This window comes from Aulonocara sp. 'chitande type north' Nkhata Bay, linkage group LG15, assembly GCF_057382095.1.
Source record: "Aulonocara sp. 'chitande type north' Nkhata Bay isolate Kocher_YH1m ecotype deep benthic linkage group LG15, A_spYH_male_GT1.1, whole genome shotgun sequence".
NCBI lineage: Eukaryota > Metazoa > Chordata > Actinopteri > Cichliformes > Cichlidae > Aulonocara > Aulonocara sp. 'chitande type north' Nkhata Bay.
The window spans coordinates 38,438,227-38,458,774 of NC_141358.1; the positions used below are offsets into that span (position 1 = coordinate 38,438,227).

Here is a 20,548-nt window from a genome sequence, read left to right on the forward strand (position 1 = left end):
TCATCATTGTGTTTTTTGCCCCCCAGATCATAGTAAGAACAAGCAAAAGGTCAGGGTGATCATTTAATATGGATCTGTCCTGTCAGGTGCAGGCAAACAGCTGCTCAATAAGGTTTTGTCATTCATGAAAAACTAAAATGCCATGAGACGCCTGCTTGCTACTAAATCATTCAATTATTCTCCTGAAATGAGGAATATGAGTTCATTAAAATGCCGGTAATGAAATTACTTTCCAAAGTCCAAATGTTCACTGAATCAGGCTCTGTCAAGCTGTGTGATTCGCCGTGATTGCTGGAATAGATTCAAAGAGCCCTATCTGATTTATCGCTCAGTGAAATGGAATCTTTCACATGAAATTATGTTGCCTCAGCCTTGTGTTTTAATTGATCAGAGGCTGAAATGTTTCATCAGTCTAAATTAGCATATTTAATTTCCAGTGGATTGGAAATTAAATATTTTTGGTCCCAACTGTTTTTGCAAATGATTGAACAAATACTTCTAAAAAGTTCTTTAATTATATGGTCACGAGTTAAAACTGTCTTCCAGATAATCATTTCTGCATTTCTCAAATAAATACAGAGGGACTTGGAAGAGTTTGGTTCATACTGACATGATAGCATCATGCAGCTTAATGGCATGATGGTTATCCTGCTGGAAGCAGGTGTCAGAAGAAGAATACATAAAGGGGTGGAGATGGTTAACTACACTACTCAAGTAGTCTGAGGTGACTAAACAATGCTCAGCGGGGTCTTAGAGGGCCTAAAGTGTGCCTAGAAAATAGCCTTTTTGTGTCATGTTAATCATGTTTCCCTCTTCCTGTTTAAGATAGTGTCTCTTTATGTGTTGACTCAGTTGTGTCTGCAGCTGTGTTCCCCACCTGTTCACTATTACCTGTGTCTTCCCCTGTCCTTTGTTGCGTTGTCCCACTTACTGTAGCTGTGTGCTTTGTGCTTTGGTGAGCAATCTGCATTAAAACAGTTTTTTTATGCTTGCTTTCCAAGTTCTGTGTTTGGGTCTACAATGTGCCTGCCACACAGCTGTTTTTATTGGCATTAGCATCTTGAGTTGAGTGACGATATTATTGTGTCATTTTACTGATCCAGATGTTTTCATCTGCCCAGTTACTCCCCACTTTAGATTAATCTTACACTTACACTTTTCAGGAACTAACCACTTAACTCCAAAAAGTAAAGAACATACTCTTTTTCATACAGCTGGATATCATCTAAATGCAACCCCGCATACTGTGTGTTTTCCCAACTTTCCTTTACATGCCATCTCTAGAACAGTGCCTATGAGAGCTAATAATCAAATTCAAAAGAGCGTTTTCAAGCCTGTAAGTCATACAAGTTTTAGTGGTTTCAGATGCTCATGAAATAAAACTGACACGAGTAAAGTCACATGATATTATTAGAAGAGAGAAAAGCTTATTTTCCATGTTTGCTAAGTTCCTGCTATTTTACTTTTATAAAATGGAACAATTTAACAATCATGATGCAGTTACCTGCTGTTTTAAACCTGGTCATTCAGCTTTTTAGCTATTCAGTTTCATCAGTATCACCACACACAAACTGCTCTTGTAAAGATATTAAATGATATTTGCCTGAATCCAGACTCAGGCAAACTGACTACCATAGTACTGTTTGATCTTAGTGCAACATTTAACATTTCTAATTGAAAAAGTACTATTGGACAGATTAGGAAATGTGATTGGTCTCATGGGAATGTGAAATACAGATATATGGCATGTGTATATTTACAACACACATGTCATATATCTGTGTTTCACATTTCTCACACTATCTGAAGATTATATATGTGTCCTGTGTCCTTCCTCTGAGACTTGGTACACTTTATCATCATACATGGGAAATACCTTATTCATTGTCACCAATGACTCATGACTCAAATGACCGCATGCATGACTATTCAACAAAGAAAAAAAAACTCCAATCCTTCTTTCAGCTGCTCCAGCAGTGTCTACTCTTGTCTTTGACACTTATTTAGGTATCGTTTGAATCAGTGCAAAATATACAAAAAATAAAAAATAAAAACAACCCAAAACCTATTAACATGGGTAAATAATAATGAAAGTGCTATCAGTATTTCACCACCATTTACAAGAAACCACAGGTGCATCCTGGTTTAGGTCAAAACAACCTTCAAATTGGAAGAAGCAAACAGTAAGAGTAAAAATCCAAACATATCGTTAATTAGACTTGAAAGTGTCATGTCTCAGATTATTGCAATAAACAGTGAAGTGTTAGACTTTATGTCGCCACTGTAGCCAGTTCTTACTCGGATGCATCAAAAGTAAGAAAATAAACTGTAACTGCAGCATGAGTAGTTCTGGAAAAGGTCATATTTAATAATTTGGTTACATAAAAAAAAGAAGAAAACACACACACACACACAAACTTTGCTATACAACAAAATCTAAAAAGTGCTTGTTTTTTAAAATATGAAATAACAAGAATATAATGTATATAAAATATATGTAAAAATTCAAGCTGATGTAAGACAACTCCAGGAAGTTACTATGTGTAGTTAGTATGTGCATGATGTCAATTTCAGATTTAAATAAGTCAATTTTTTTTTTTTTTTTGGCCAGTGCCAGACTCAATAATCACAGGGCTGAGCAATGAACAACCATACAAAAACGTGCTGAAATGCATTTTGAAAAATATGACAGATTACGGTATGAATACACTTATGTGCCTATATGGGCCATCAGCACATTATTTGAAAGCAATATGAAAATTGCTATAAGCACATATGTATATGTGTGCGTGTGTGTGTGTGTAGAGAGAGAGAGAGAGAGAGAACACGCTCTTATTTTGAAAGTTCAGCTGGCGCTCACCAGTTAGCGCCCTCCCTTCCTGTGTCCTATTTTCCAACATACGGGACTCTTGGGACGGTCAGCTGGGGACTCTCCCACCAGCAGCGGACTGAGAGCGGCGTCATGCGTCGCTTAAATGTTGCTTTACTGAGGCTGCAGAGGAGATTTAGGGTGCTTTGTTGGAATGTTAGGTCCTGTATTTTGTAGTTTACAGAAGTTTTGGTGCAAAATCTGAAACCTTTAAATATCTTTGGACTGTTTAAAGAAACAAGCACAAACAAGCTTGAGTAAGTCCGAACATAGTGCTTATCGTACTTGGCCCAGCATTTAATTTCCAGTGAGTGTGGTCACTTTAGATAGTCACAAATAAGAGCTTTACGCAAACCTCTTCAACTTATGTTAATTCAATAAGGCATGAATGCCAAACATGAAGGACTATTGTTGGTAGGGTTGCCAACCGTCCCTTAAAAAACGGAATCGTCCCGTATTTAGAAACAAAAGTACACGTCCCGTATTGAGCTAATAAGGGACGCACTTTGTCCCGTAATACAGTGAGAATCAAAAGTAGTCTATAAATGTTAATGGAATTAACGCTTTGTTTGAAAACATAATTCCCAGCCCCTCTCCTGCTTTGTGACCAATGAGCTGACAGCACACTTATGACAATTCGAGTATGACAATTCAGATTATCTCATTGGTCGAGGAAAGGTCGCTTGCGGAGAAAATACCGGAAGACAACAGATGACCACAACAACAAGCATGGCCAACAGGGAAACAAACGCCGACACTGCGGTGCACGTCTCGGACGACAGTACACCTAAAGCTGGGCAGACACTGTGCGATTTTCAGTCACGTTATTCAGCTCCTGCTCAAACTGCACGATTGACTCGCAGGGATTAGAAGTTTGCAGGTCACGATGCAGGGTCTCACACTATACGGCCCGATGCTCTGATGCGACCTGAGTGCTCACACTGTGCCAACATAACATGAAGGTTATAACAGAAAATCTGTCGCTCGCTCTCTCTGTCTTTCACTCACACAGACACACCACCATCAACTTTGCTAAATTGCTAATGAAAAACATGATCAGGCAGCTGTGATTGAGCAGCAGTGTAGATCCAACTATTTTCACGGTTGTTGTGGTCGTGATAATTTTGTGATGCCACATCGAAAAGGCTCGGATGAGCTTTCCAAAGTTCTACAAGTTGTGCCTCCATCGCTTGTGTCCAGATCACACGCTGCACAGCCGTGCTGCGCCGTCTTTTTCACCGATGTTTACGTGTTTGCGCATGAGCAGTGTGAGCGGCTGTGGTGACACCCTCACGAGCGATTGATGATCGGGAGCTGGGCCTTGTTTCAGGAAGCCGGTTTGGAAAACTCAGAGTGAAAAACGACACTCACGGTTGAGTAACCCCGAACTGTCCAACTCGGAATATTCAGTTTCAGAAAGGCTGATAACAATTAGTTCAGTCAACGCGGAGTTGCTTTAACCCCAAGTGAAGCGCGCGGACGAGGATACATAAAGCCCTGATAAGCGGAGCACAGATTAAGCGAGTCACCATGGAGACGGAGGGAAAGAAGGCGCGGTCAATGTATTTTACAGCGCTTGAGGCCGAAATTCTGATGGCAGCATATGCCGATAACATGCAAATTCCGCGGAAAAAAGTAACACAGCCACAGCTGCAAAAGCATGCATGGCAAAACATAGCCGACAGAGTCAATGCGTGAGTGTTAATTTAAACATTGATCTAGGGATTTCCACCCATTTAACACGTTATTTTATTTGTTATTTTATACATTTTATTTTGTGATGTGATGTGAGCGCAGGTGCAACCCAACAGGCCCCAAACGTGCCTGGCAGCAAGTAAAAATGAAATATAAAAATATAGTCCAAACAGGTGAGGTGTAATTGTATTATGAGCCATAGTGCTTGGTCTGTTTGTCCCATGTAAATCAATTGCAGTTAGAGGCTACATTAATTTTCTTTCTGTAAGCACTTATTGAAATTATCTGAGCACATTACAAGTACATATTTGCTTACTCTGTATGCTCAAATGTGGCCCGTTATAGCCAACAGAAAAAAAGCGGAGGCCCGAAAAACAGGTGGGGGTCCTCCACCACCACCACCACTCACAGAGGCTGAGCAGTTGGCCCTCAGCCAAAACAGTGGGCGCCCTGTGGCCGAAGGCATCTCTGCGGGGACATCCTCTGAGGCAATAACCCCGCAAGACACAAGTGCCTACATAAGGGGTAAATTCAAAATAATACATGATGTGCATACATCCTTTCTTCACAGTCACCTTTGCAGTGCGACACATTCATTTGATAAACTCTTTACCATAATGAATTATTTTGTAGTGAAGTTATTTTCCGACTGATTTTGCCTTGCCTCAGTCTTGGTTGTCTTTGAGAGCATAATGACAATGAAGTGTAAGGTGATTGGTATGTTTGTTAATTGCCATTTGGTCCCTTGTAAGTTATAAGTGACCTGTATAAACCTCATATTCTATCAGTTGATGGTGATGGTGTACTGCATCTGGTGCAGCCTCCTGTTGAGCCAGACCAACATGCAGTTGTGAGTAATACTCCACAGATTATATGAGTTTACAGTAGAACAGCAATGTTGTTTATTTCTTTACTACAGGAAAATAATGAAGAAACATTGACAGCTGTTACAGAGGAGGAAGCAACAGAGACACTTTATGAGGTTTACATCTTTTAATACTTTGTGTACAGGAAACACAGGCGACCAATAAAGCCAGTTGAACAAAAAATCTGTTTATTCTTCTTTCAACATGTTGAGGTGATGGGTCAAAAGAAATGATTGTGACATATGGTGTCTCTGACTGCTCTTCCATCTTGTATGTCCGTGGGAGGGTCAGGATGTTCATGGTTTGGATCACTGCTGATGTCTGGTTCAGAAGGACAGTGTTCTCCTCTAATTGTGGCAATGTTGTGAAGAATCACACATGCCTGGCCACTTGGCTTCCACATTTGTGATAATGTTGGCAGCATCACATATGATCTTCACAGTGCAGAGAACACAAATTAGCATCCATTACTATAATGAAATAATTTGTTAGTTTGAAATGCTACAGGGAACTATGTACCTGTACATTAATGCTGTGGAAAGACTTCCTGTTCACATAGTCTCCTTCATTTACTGAAGGAGCAATGATTGGAATGTGAGTGCCATCTGTACAGCCAATCACGCCTGGGAACCCTGAAAATAAATGTGCAATTTAAGTAGTAGTCCAAGTATCACCACATCATACATTAAGTTTTGGTCATCCTGATACCTGCAATTTTGTGGCATCCCTCTTTGATAAATCTTGTGGGTCTATGACCGGGGAACACCACAGACGAGTACAGGAGACGTTTCAGTGCAACTGTAACATTCCTGACTGCCCGACAGACGGTAGCCTTGGAAACGTGCTCAGCGTCACCAATATTATACAGAAAGCTCCCGTTTGCAAGAAACCGAAGTGCAATACAAATAATATGCAATGAACTGAGAGCATGTCCGCGATGTGTCACATGCGTAATATATGGCCTGAGGATGTTATCCAAATAAATTATAGATTGTGCTGAGAAACGGTAACGTTCGCACAGAAAATCATCAGGAAATGATAAAATGTCCAAACGCGCTCTGATCACTCTCTCCCGGCGGAGAGCTCTGCGGAGAATTTGGGCTTCACGATCTACTGGCTCTTCAAGGAAGTGGCACGCCATGTCCGACACTTCCTACTGTCAGGTTTCCGACAAAGGGGCGGAGAAAGTCAGGGTTAGTTGTAGTAAACCTGCTAGGGGGCAGGTTAGCTTCACGGAGTGTGTCGTCATAGTGACTCACTCAGGCTGCAGCTGAACTCGCTTTGTGAAACCGAAAACCCAGAGTTTTCGTTAACTCAGGGTATAATTACTCAGTTTTTCCACTAAACCGGCTTCCTGAAACAGGGCCCTGGTCGTGAGGTGTTAATCGCTTCTCGTTACCCCACGTATACTACACGATGCACGATGAAGGCCAAAATCGGGCCGATCACCAAATCGGTCGCATGACTCAAAAATCGGCTCAAAATGGGCCAAAAATCGCACAGTGTGAGCCCAGCGTTAGAGCAGCAATGTTTGTTCCCCTCAGAGAAAGAAAAAAAAGGCTGCAAAAGTACAGGGAGGACTGGGAAAAGGAAAACACCTGGCTGGGAAAGTGCACGATAACACCTATAAAGCGCACTGCACTGTGTGCCGGCGCACTTTTTCCATAGGCATGCTTCTAGTGGTGGGCACAAGAAGAACATGAGGGGCGTGAAAGCTCGGGGAACCCTTAACCAATTTTTTGTCCACCAGGCCACGGCAGAAGCAGATATGGTATGTAAACACTGGTTTGTTGTTTAAACCCTCTGGTTAAGGTTAATATGGGCATGTGCGGTGAATATCAGCGCTATGTGGCCAGAAGTGTGATAATATCATTTATTTTGTGTAATAAACAACTGCAAGGATGGATGATTACAACAAATAGATGAATAATACATAAAAGTAATACATAGATGAATAATGATGATGAGTTAAGGTGCGTAATCATGGGAACAAGCGGGTTTACAAACAGGAGCAGCTGATTAGCATTAGAAAAGCTGAAATAATACCTCAACTGAAGCCAATTGTACTAAATGCACTATATGCGCACAGTCACAAGAATATTTTTCGTTCTATTGTTTTCTATTAATTTATATAATTTTAAGTTAAGCAGGACAGAGTTCTTTTAAAGAAAGGTTTACTTATATTCTCAAAAGTTAAGCATGACAGGCTTCTGTTTAAGAAAGAGACCTGTTTTACTGTGTTAATGTTGTCATTTTGAGCTAAAAATAAATGGCTAAATGATCATTTGTTTCCCATATGGTCATATCACAAAGAATATGCATCTGCTTAAATCAAATTCAAGTCAAATGGTTAAAAAATAATTTCACACACACAAAAAAAGAGCTACCACACTGGGAAGGGTGAAGACAACTGGGTTGCCCGGCCCTGGCCACGAGGTGTCCCTTATTTATTTTTCAGGGAGTTGGCAACCCTAATTGTTGGTCAGGGTGTCAACTTTCTCCATATATTTATGTCTCCCTATATTTCCTGTTTAAAATATATATATTTTAAAAAGTGGGATGCAAATTTGTCCACACAATGGTAAATTAGGAATATATAGATAAATCGTTTTCACCAGGATCAGTCAGCTACCAGAATCCAGCACAGCACACGTAGCGTTAACCACCTGTTGTGAATGTGCATCCTCTTTATCTCCCATTCAGAAAAACCAGTCAACCAGCAAAATTAGAGGGTGATCACGGTGGGAGCTAACTATGGTTTTGATTATATGCTTGGTGCATATGAAAGGTTAGGTGTGCATACATTTCACCTCCACCCACAGTACTGGACCTTCAACAATTCCCCCAGCTGCACAGTGCCCTGAAACAGTCCCAGATATTGGCACATTTAAGTATTGATTATACACCAGGGCAGAACACACACAAAGGGAGAGCTTTTAAATGAATATTCACTTTGTAGCAGAAACATGGCAATTATGACAGATGGTAACTACGCTTGTTTTAGTGTGAAGAAAAAACAAAAAGATTTCAATGGATTGAATGAAATTCAGTTTGACTTTTTCTCAAGATAAAAACAACAATAAACAAATAGAATGTATTGGGGTGAACCACAGTTCAAGTTGTCAGTGAGGGAATGTTCTCCCTCAGACACCTCAACAAGATTATGTTATAACTCTACATTGACAGTCTGACCCTGGGAGACAGTTTCACTCAGCACCATTGGGAACGTCAAAGAAAACAAGAAGCATGCTTCTGATCACGCTCATCTCCTGTTGTGTCGTCTTTGGGGATACTGCGGGCTCTTTATCTGAAGACCGCTGATTGGTGCCTGAGTTGTTGGGAGACATGAAAAATGTGTCTGTTTAAAACAAAAGTTGTTATTTGTTTTCTGTGCAGGTCTGCAGGTCCATAGTGAAATTGCAATATATACAATGTGTAACCAGGCAACACAGGACTTTGAGAGAGCTATGTTTGGCTCGTTAGACGTGGTTCTAAGCAGCATTAGAAGACAAAGTGACTAGAAGCCAAATTCAGGTAATACAGTCAGTTTGGGCCTTGTACATTAATTTTGCTTAAATATTTATCCATAAAACTGTGTTTGCAAAAACTGAAGATGAGGAATACACTTCAAACATACAAAAACAGCTTAGTGTAGGCAACCTGTTTAGTCACATATTAATATGTCCACCAAGCTGTGGAGGAGATGAACAAAAGCTAACTAATTTCCGACTGATACTTTCTCTTTGAAAACCACTGCTACGCCACTCTAACAACGAGGTTTAAGGAAAATTACCAGCTACACATGGAATTGTGTGAAAGTATGTTTTACAGTCTACTGAATTAAAACTGAAAGCTGAGTATCTGCAAGGGTTTTTATCCTCAACCTTAAGGGGGTTCTGAGTGAAGGGAGCGCAGCTCGTATTCCTACTTTAATATCATCATAGTCATTCGAATTTAAGTGTTTGCAATGGAAAGAACTATAAATGTTGTTTTAAATATCTGCCTGTGTTTGAACATTCATGTCTGAGAGTCTGACGTGCAGGAAGGATGACAGAAAAGGGGAGAGCGTGTGTGTGCGCGCAATATGTATGTATGTGTGTAACTGCAAGTGAGGCTGGAGGAGAGTGCGACAGACCAGGAGGAGAGTGGAGTGAAAGAGCCGCACATTGTTCAGACTTAAGGCTTCAACCTGAGTTTACGCAAAGGAATAACAACACAGGGACACACTGGAGGTAAGAGCATTTATATCCAGTAAAAAAGCTAGAGATGCTCCAGTGCAGAGCTGCAGTAAATCACTGTAATTTTTATTCACTATCTGATATAGGAGGCACTTCATCGTTCAGACTAAAATAAATCTCGGGTGTCATTGTGTAATCAACCAGTTCATTAAACTACTACTTTTTAATTACCTTTGTTTACACAGTAACAGCGCTTTACTGAGGATTGCAGATCTCTCTCTTAATTCTCCCAAATTATTATACGCTACATGTGATCAAGTCAGTATTTACTTGAAAAGGAAGAGATTCGATTTCTTTCAGCTCATAAGTTCTTTTACAAGTGTCACATACAAGTTTTTATTGAATCCAAAACAATGCATTTCTGGCTTTTTTGTATCTTGGTGCATCAGCTGTTAATTTACCAATCAATCAGTTATTACGTCTTTACATATTGTAAAGTAGATGAATGAGGTTCAAACACTCGCAGGTCTTTTTCTTGTGGCATTAACTCCATTACAGACTATTACATGATTTGACTTGTTTAGAACAAAGAACGTGTTGAATGAATGAAAATGTGATGTGTCAAAAATGATAAAAGCAGTGAGGTATAAAAATAAATCATGAATATTGCAAGATACAGAAAAAAATACAGAAAAAGGAGATATGTTCTGTGTTCTCTTTTTTTGTCTGTGTTCTCCGTGCCCCCAAATAAATTGAAAAGTGTGCACTGTTATTAAAGTCTGACTTACAGTCAGACATTAAAGTTCCCTGTTTGGCATTTGTATAATTCCTGCAATCCTGTACTGACTTCATGCAGTTTTAAAGCTTGTGAAAAAACACTCCAACCCATCAAGATATGACATTTTTGACTTTCATAAGAGACGGTGTCATGGAGACTTTGCTGAAACAGGTTATTTTTGTCCACTGACATGATTCGGACTCACGATTTTGATTATTTATTAAATCATAGCAGAAAAGTGAAAAGTATGGTCTCTACTTCAGGGACAAAAGCTCTGACAACTGGAAAAAGCTTCTGGGTAACATATGGATTGTGGTGTTGTGTTAACAGCTGCAGACTAGATAATTGATTGCATTGCTCACTGGCCTCAAACAATGATCAATTAACATTCAAAAAAAGGATGCTTTTCCATTTTCCTCAGTGATTTCTATAAGTGGCCAACATGTGATCAAATATACAATCTTTCAGAAAGCGATTCTTACTCATTTTAGGGCAATACATGTTACTTCCATAGTTCATCATTGCTTTCTACACCTATTTAGCATCTTCTGTAAAGTTGAATTCCTTTAATGCAACTCTGTTTAAAACAGTTCAGGCTTGTATTAACTATATTGTATTATCTATTGTTTAATTCAGTTTAATGCACATCAGTTTAATTTGATACATTTCAGGGCTGTGATAGATTGAATTGAAACTTAATTCCATTAAACTGAATTAAAAAGTTTCTTCTACCCGCCTTGAGGTCTGGCATTGTCACGCAGTAGATACATTTGTCTGAATAATTTAAAAAAATGTAATAAAAAGAAATTGTCTATAGAGACTTAGAGACAAAACAAATGTGTCTGGCACAACGGGGCATTCAGATCATGATTGTGCCTGCTAAAGCTGCCCGACAGGACAGGTTAAAAAAAAACAACTACTGTTCATGGCAGTGTACACGCAGGTGTTATGTCAGCCAGAACGATATGGTATTCTGTTCTGGCACCAAACTAAATAAATCAGTCCATTTGCAAGTTTTATACATAGCAATGTCAAGTGGGTTCATGTTTTGCAGCTGCCAGGCAGATATTCAGTCAAAGAGACAGAAACTAATGTTACTCCAAGGTCCTACATCTGCAGTCAAACCACAAACGTTGTTCCTTTTCATCCTTGTCTATGAATTCTTACTTTTAGATGTCAGTAAACTCACAATCACTGTTCTTATATCCAGCAAAGCTACTGTACCTATTGACGAGTAGTAAAGGTAAAAATATTTCCTTTTTATCTGAAGTGGTAGGTTGTTTTAAATGTAGACCTTTAAGGTGTAAAAAAAAATGTAATAAAAAGAAATTGTCTATAGAGACTTAGAGACAAAACAAATGTGTCTGAAATTATAAATATTTTTTTATTGATTGGCTCAATTGTTGCCTCAAGGTGCTTTATGATGTAAGGTAAAGACCCTACGGTAATACAGAGAAAACCCAAATAATCAAATGACCCCTATAAGCAAGTAAGAGTAAGAGAACCAGGCTCAGGCCATTGGCCGTGCCCAGGTGGGGCAGACTGTGGAAGACAGCCAGAGTTTAATAATGAATAATTTTAAAATTAGTGCAAGTTTAAAATGGCTATATTTTAATAATGGACGATTTTACGTGGTGCAGAGCATCTTGTGGTAGCCATAGTTATGCGGAACCTTCTACCAGATTGCAGAAGTTGGAACAGTTTGTTGCCAGGATGGGACGGGTCCTTCAGTATCTGCGCTGCTCTAGTCCGGCATCTCCTGGTGTAGGTGTCCTGAAGCGGGGGGAGAGCAATCCTGCAGCAGCGTTCTGCTGTACGGATCACTCTCTGGAGAGCTTTTTGGTCCTTCACACAGCTGTTCCCGAACCACGATGTCATGTTCTGTGTGAGGATGCTCTCCACAGCGCCTGTATAGAAAATCCTGAGGATCTTTGGAGAGACCCTGAACTTCCTCAGTTGTCGTAGGTGATACAGGCGCTGCCTAGCCTTTTTGGTCTGGACCTGAATGTGGGCAGCCCATGTCAGGTCTGAGGAGATGTGGACACCAAGATACTTGAAGGACTGCACCCTCTCCACTGGAGCTCCATTGATGATAATGGGCTTGTAGTCTCTGTGCTGACCCCTTCTGAAGTCCACCACCAGCTCCTTGGTCTTGCTGACGTTCAGCTGGAGGTGGTTGTCCTGGCACCACGATGCCAGATTCTTCACTTCATCCATGTAGGCCGCCTCATCGTTGTTGGAGATGGGATAAGATTTTCATGATTCCGATTCCATTTTCGATTCTGTTTAATGATTCGATTCTTTATTGATTCTCTTATTGATTCTTTTTAAAAAAGGAGAACACTAAGGTCGATTAGCTTAGAACTTTGTTTTATATCTTCTCTTTGAACAAGATAGAAATTTAGGAGTAACATGGCCTTACAAACCCAGCAGTGAGATATTAAGAGATCCACAGCTTACGGCTCTTCAATGGGGTGTCACGGGGTCCCCAGGAAAAAAATTGTAAATGTAAAATAATAAAATAAATATTCTTCAGTAGCAATAACAAAGTATAACATAAATTATTCTGTAGCAATTACACAAGAATATTCAGTAATGTCCCTGCCTACAATTAAACACATTCACTTACCGAAAATCGGAGCATCTGCTGTGGCAAATGGGTGCAAGCCTTTGACCACAAACTCAGTCACTGCTCGGTGACATTCGTCTGAAAGGAGACGCTAATGGTAGACTGCAGTGAGAACTGCCAGCATCTGAGCCAGCCAGACTCTGTCTCTCTCATCATGGTCACCTAAATGCACAGTAATGGCAGGTTTTGTAATAAGGAGCGGAATTAAAAACACGACATTCATTTAAGGTTATCACGTGTTTTGTGAGCAAATGCTTTTGCATATTCGTAGTGTTTCCTCCCTTAAATGAAATATCTACTTTTCAAGTATTGCAAGTTGCCCTGTTGTCATCCGTTCTCGTAAAGTATAACCAAACTTTTGAGCGTGGTGAGATCATTCGGGGCGACTGGAATTGATAAGGGAATCGTTTGCAAAAATAATACTTGCTATACAAATACATGAGGAATCCAGTAATCAATTCATAATCTGTTGCACAACCTCTGATTTCTTTATATTTTCTTATTTTCTTTTCTTTCTTTCTTTTTTGCAACATGAGGTTACTTCCTGAAACAGGTGCAAACATGAAAAGGAAAACTCCTTGGTGGTTAGATATAAAGAAATGGAGGTGGCTCAAAGCTTTTGCACAGTGCTGTAATGATTCTCATATACATATAGATGAACATTACCTGACAATTAAGTGATGTGGTAAGTGCCAGAAGTAACACTTTCTTTATCTGCTATATAGTCCTGCGTTCAGGGTTGAGGTAGGAAATACTCTTAGTTTAATAATTATCACGCAGTTCTTCATTCTTTCCTTACTTATTTTGAAACTCATTATTTATCCTCACTATTCAGTGTTGTCTACTGTGTGTTCAACTGGATTGATGCTAATAACGGTTTCCTCTACTTTTTTCCAGCCAGTGAGCTCGGCTAAGTTGGCAGGATGTCAGCTTTCAACTGTTCATTTGATTTAATAACTGAAAACGAAGAGTGGCTTTGTCCTAAAGGAGAAGCGTGCACCAATATTACTCATGCCGTGAATGGGACCTTTCATAATCTCACACATCTGACAGAGGAGGGGTACCTGGAAAAATATCTGGGTCCTCGTCAATCACCTGTGTTCCTCCCCATCTGCCTGATGTATCTGATCATCTTCCTGGTAGGCGTTGTGGGGAATGTGCTGACGTGCACCGTCATTGCACGCAACAAAGTCATGTGGACACCAACAAACTACTACTTGTTCAGCTTGGCCGTGTCAGACCTGTTAGTGCTACTACTTGGCATGCCATTAGAGCTGTATGAGCTGTGGCAGAACTACCCCTTTCTTCTGGGAACGGCAGGTTGCTACTTTAAGACCTTCTTATTTGAGACGGTCTGCTTGGCATCCATCCTAAACGTGACGGCACTGAGCATAGAGCGTTACATCGCCGTGGTCCACCCTCTGCGAGCAAAGTATTATGTGACACGTACTCATGCTAAGAGAGTCATTCTCACTGTGTGGGGTGTATCAGTTTTGTGTGCTGTGCCCAATACAAGCCTGCATGGGATTGTCTTCTTGCACAGTTGTTCCACAGACCCTGCTGGAACCATAAATGTGGAGATTCCCGACTCAGCCATGTGCACATTAGTGAAACCACGCTGGATGTACAACCTGACAATCCAGATGACCACCTTGCTGTTTTTTATTCTGCCCATGCTCACAATCAGTGTTCTTTACATGCTCATTGGGCTGCAGCTAAAGCGTGAAAAGATGCACCAGGAACTGGAGCCAAAATCTGGTTTCGGACAAGATAGCTGCTGTAACATCCGCACACAGCAGCAGAAGGCACGTCGCCGGCAAGTCACTAAAATGTTGTGTAAGTATATGGATCTGCTAATGTGCCAACTTTTACCTTCTAGTTTAGTTAGAGTTAGTTAACTTTACCTTTAGGGACACTGCTGGTGTGATCACATAATCCCATCCCATATGGATAGTAAGTCTGTAGTCTGATATAAATCAATTAAAAAAAAATTTTAATAAGGAAAACAAGAAGAAAGGGTTAACTCAAGTGTCACTTTGTTATATTCTATCAGAAACATAGCTTCGAAAGGGTTTGTCATGGCTCACGTGTGCTTTTGCATCACTCAGTGGTGAAGGTGAAGTTAAATTGCCAATCTTTCTCAGATGTGACATAATTTATTGACCTCTATTTCAAAGCAGCGTTTGGTTGCATGATAGTAAGACCTCTAGGGTCATTGTCATCCTCCTCTCAGGTCATATTCCTTCAACAAAGTGCAAAATATCGAAGCGTTGTGACTTTGAACAGGTCATAGTATTCTTGGAAGATTTTCATCAATATGCCTGAAAGGAAGAGATCAAAGGAGCTCAAAGAAAGGTAGGCAGTTCGTGCCCAACTGTCAAGAAAAGTCACTGAATGCTTTTGATGAAAGCAACAGAAACAGCTCCAGCTTTTGATACCCAGCAGGGGACTTGCAGTCAGAGCCTGCAAAAAAACCTGTCGAACTGTGTGATTATGAACATCAGTGTGCTTCTTGTTTTTTCAAGCAAACAATATTCTAGATAGTTCAAGCCAAATACAACAAGCTAGTTCTGTCAGTTTATTTGTAATTAACAGCTTCTTCTCAATGTACATCTTATATGCTTTGTAAAATTCAGAACAGATCATAACTATGTGAAGTTACCGTTTTACCTCTTAGAGTACAGTCACACAGACTGAACCAAATTCAGGAAGTGTTCATGTTCATTCATTGTCTGTGCAAAGGTGAGATGTGCACACTGTACAAGACACCTTTGGAATAACAGAGTGTTTTTCTGAACATGGCAGCACTAAAAGAAGTATTTTCACTGAATTCACTTGAGGAGATGATATAAATCCCTGGGAATGTTCTGGATACAGTTTAACCGACCTTTGAAAAGTTGGGCCAAAACAAAGCAAAAGATTTTTTTTTCTGGTAACTGTTCTCTTTTCAACTTACGTCCTCTTTCATTAGTGTGTCTCATATTTTTCTTCAGCATCTATAATATTGCCACTTTTTTTAAACATCTTTTTATTCAACGATGTGACAGGTTCTGTTAAAATAAAAATCAATCCTCAAGTTTGGTGAATAAATTTCCTTGGAAATGTAAATGCCTCAAAAAACGTGTACTCTGCCGGTTAGTCTGTTAAGACACAAGAAAACTGAAATTAGCTTCAAAGTAACACAAAAAAATCTTTTTTTTCATTTCATTTTTTATTAGTTGTAATTTTCAGCCACAATAATCCAGTCGACAAGTCTGCCAGACAGAATAATGTCTCAACTAATTAGAATGCACAATTAAAGTTCAAACAACAATTAGAGATGAGGAAAATGTGGTCTGGCATTTTGAAAAATTCTTGTTGTCTTGTTGTCTTTTGTATGAGATGTTCTTTGAAGTGATGACTGTTATTTGGCTGGGAAAGGGCTAAAAATGAACACAGGTACCTAAATCAAGGTTTAAATACTCATATATTGCATCGGTTAAGCATGAGGAAAACACTAATGTTGAAACATCCCCTCTCATTGTGTTCTTGTCTCTCTCGTGCTGTTTTTCAGTTGTCTTGGTTGTGGTTTTTGGAATCTGCTGGGCTCCATTTCACACTGACCGGCTAATGTGGAGTTTCATCAGTGACTGGACTGACACCCACTTGGAAATCTTCCAGTATGTGCACATCACCTCCGGAGTGTTTTTCTATCTCAGCTCAGCAGTCAACCCGATCTTGTACAACCTCATGTCAACACGCTTTAGAGAAATGTTCAAGGAGGTCATGTGCCATCGGCCACATCCCATCACTCCCAGAAAACATTCGCTCAGTGTCACCCGGGTGACGCTCCGCAGTACCCTGAGTGACGCGGCGCTCAGCAACGGAGCTGCTGTTGTTGAGGCAGAAGACGAAGAAGTGAGAATGAAATATGAGACCAGTTTTTCTTGTTAAAAACAAACAAACACATTTTATGTCATGTTATGGGGGACACATTAAGAGAGACTTGCTTGTTCTGAGCCAGTGCATCCATCAGCTGTCATCAACATCCAGTCTGCATAGATGCATCAGCAAAATATCTAAAATAGTCTTAAGTGGAAGAGTTGCAGAAAAAAAGTGCACTCCTCTGCTGAAGCTGTCAGACCGCTGTCTGTTTTGAAAACTTAACCCATAACTCAGCAAACCACACACCCCACATGAACACTAAACTTTTTTAAGAGGGGAGGCTTTGTTCTCTGGCCCTGGAGGCCGCAAACGCCGACGCAGAGGGAGAAGATCTGGCGTTCTGGTTCGACTGAGACGGCGCACTTACAGACCACCGTTACCCAGTTTATTACTGGCTAATATGCAGTCTCTGGAGAACAAGCTGTGCGAGCTTCGGGCACGGATCTCATTCCAGCGAGAGATGCGGGACTGCTGCGTGATCTGCCTCACAGAAACCTGGCTATCGGACAAAGTACCGGACTCCGCAATACAACTGCCGGGGTTCTCTGTGCACCGCGCGGACAGGTCACAGGATCTTACTGGGAAAAGCAGAGGCGGTGGTGTGTGTTTCATGATCAACAACAGCTGGTGTGATTATGCGAACGTGCACCCGGTCAAATCCTTCTGCTCACCGGACCTGGAGTACCTGATGATTAAGTGCCGGCCATTCTGGCTACCGAGGGAATTTACAGCAGTGATTATTACGGCTGTTTACATTCCCCCACAAGCCGACACTGACCGTGCACTCAGGGAACTGTACAGCGCGATCAGCAGCGAGGAAACCGCACACCCAGAGGCAGCGTTTATCACAGCCGGAGACTTTAATAAGGGAAACCTGAAGAAAGTCTCACCAAAACTCCATCAACACATCCTTTTCAACACACGTGGAAACCGGCAACTCGACCACTGTTACACCTCTTTCCGGGATGCGTACAAAGCCCTCCCCCGCGCCCCATTCGGCCAATCAGATCACTGCTCCATCCTGCTCCTGCCCGCCTACAGGCAGAAGCTGAAACAGGAAGCTCCAACCCGGAGGGCGGTGCACTGTTGGACGGACCAATCGGAGTCTGCGCTGCGGGACTGTTTTGATCACGCGGACTGGGAAATGTTTCACGTGGCCGCCAGAGACATTGATGAATACACAGACTCAGTCTGTGGATTTATCAGGAAATGCGTGGAAGATGTCGTCCCATCCAGAACAGTCAAATCCTTCCCAAATCAAAAACCCTGGATTAACGGAGATGTTCGCGCGGCACTGGCGGCACGGAACACCGCCTTTGCCTCCGCGAACACATCGGACTACAAACACGCACATTACCAACTCCGGAAGACGATCAAAGCAGCCAAACGTGAGTACAGGGACAGGGTGGAACAACAGTTTGACAACCCTCGGAGTATGTGGCAGGGACTAAACACGATCACAGACTTTAGAGGGAAAACCAGCACACCGCAGACCACGGCCTCTCTGTGAGGATCTAAACGTATTCTACGCTAGATTCGACACAGCGAACACCATGAGACCGGACAGTGTGCGCACCGCGGATGACGTCAGTGCGCACACTGTGTCTGAGGAGGATGTGCGGAAGTGCTTCAGGAAGGTGAACGCACGCAAAGCTACTGGTCCGGACGGGATTCCCGGCCGCGTCCTCAGGTCATGCGCGGCTCAGCTGGCTGGAGTGTTCACGCACATCTTCAACCTTTCCCTCTCTCTGTCTGTAGTCCCAGCCTGCTTCAAAATGGCCACCATCGTCCCTGTACCCAAATCCTCCACCATCTCCTCATTGAACGACTGGCGACCTGTAGCCCTGACCCCCATCGTGAGCAAATGCTTCGAGAAGCTGGTCAGGGACTTCATCTGCTCTGCACTACCCGACTCACTGGACCCTCTACAGTTTGCATACCGCCACAACAGGTCCACTGATGATGCCATAGCCCTGACACTACACACTGCCCTGTCACACCTGGAGAAGAGAGACACGTATGTGAGGATGCTGTTTGTAGATTACAGCTCAGCATTCAATACCATCGTTCCCTCGAAGCTGGACAGGAAACTGCAGGATCTAGGACTGAGCAGCTCCCTCTGCAGCTGGATCCTTAGCTTCCTGTCTGACAGACGCCAGGTGGTCAGACTGGGCAGCATCACCTCATCCCCCATCACACTGAACACTGGTGCTCCACAGGGGTGTGTACTGAGCCCTCTCCTGTACTCACTCTACACCTACGACTGCACAGCCACTAACAGCTCCAACATCATTGTGAAGTTTGCGGACGACACTACAGTGGTGGGTCTTATCACCAACGGTGATGAGACGGCTTACAGGGAGGAGGTCAGCGCCCTGACCCACTGGTGTCAAGACAACCATCTCACCCTCAACGTCGCAAAGACAAAGGAGTTGATAGTGGACTTCCGGAGGTGCAGAGAAGTACACACCCCCATCACCATCAACGGCGCTGCTGTGGAGAGAGTGAGCAGCTTCCGGTTCCTTGGCGTACACCTGGCTGAGGATCTTACGTGGTCAGTACACACAAACAAAACAGTGAAGAAGGTGCAGCAGCGCCTCTTCTTTCTCAGGAGACTGAAAAGATTCGGCATGAGCCCCCGCATCCTCAGGACCTTCTATCGCTGTGCCATTGAGAGCATCCTCACTGGATGCATCACCACCTGGTATGGCAACAGCACCGCCTACAACTGCAAAGCTCTCCAGCGAGTAGTGCGGTGCTCTGAACGGATAATTGGAGGTGAGCTTCCCTCCCTCCAAGACATCTACAGGAAGCGCTGCCTGAGGAAAGCGGGGAGGATCATCAAGGACTCCAGTCACCCCAGCCATAAACTGTTCAGACTGCTTCCATCAGGAAGGAGGTTCTGCAGCATCCGGTCCCGTACCAGCAGACTGAGAGACAGCTTTTTCCATCAGGCCATCAGACTGCTGAACACGTCATAGACACCTCAGCTTCACTACTGGAACTTCAACATTATGCACTCCACACTGTATATAAATGCCACTTGTTTTGCACATATTCAACTCTGTATATTTTATATATTTTATTATTATTATTATTATTATTATTTATTTATTTATTTTTACTATTTAATTTGTAAAAATGTGTATACACACACACACACACACACACACACACACACACACACACACACACACACACGTAGGAAAATATTTAGTATACACATCCAGAAATGCATACACTATTATATATTGTACATATATTTATTAGTTTCAGGTTGGCCATTCTTGTATTTTGCTCGTTTGTGTTGTTGTGTTTGCACATCTCTGTTGCTTGTGGGGCTCGCACACAAGAATTTCACTCGCATGTGCTGTGCCAGTGTGCCTGCACATGTGATGTGACAATAAAAAGTGATTTGATTTGATTTATGCTGATCAAGCTATAAAATATGTTCCATGAATGTACACACCCATCGGTTTATAAAGTTCTCAATACAGGTCACTACTATACATTGCAAAAAAAAAGCACTGCAGTACATGTGGTTACATTACTTTGTTGTTACTCCAAAAAGCACATTGTTACATAATTACCAGTTAACAATATAAACCT

At 41.7% G+C, this 20,548-nt stretch overlaps 1 protein-coding gene across 1 annotated transcript; it reads left to right on the forward strand.

Moving 5' to 3' along the window:
- The first annotated feature begins 9,570 nt into the window (after nucleotides 1-9,570).
- On the forward strand, nucleotides 9,571-16,994 carry nmur1a (neuromedin U receptor 1a). Its single transcript, XM_086263282.1, has 3 exons — nucleotides 9,571-9,662; nucleotides 13,913-14,851; nucleotides 16,569-16,994. The coding sequence occupies exons 2-3, from the start codon at nucleotides 13,939-13,941 to the stop codon at nucleotides 16,946-16,948; spliced, it is 1,293 nt and encodes a 430-aa protein (XP_086119408.1). The 5' UTR covers nucleotides 9,571-9,662; nucleotides 13,913-13,938; the 3' UTR covers nucleotides 16,949-16,994.
- Nucleotides 16,995-20,548: the final 3,554 nt, after the last annotated feature.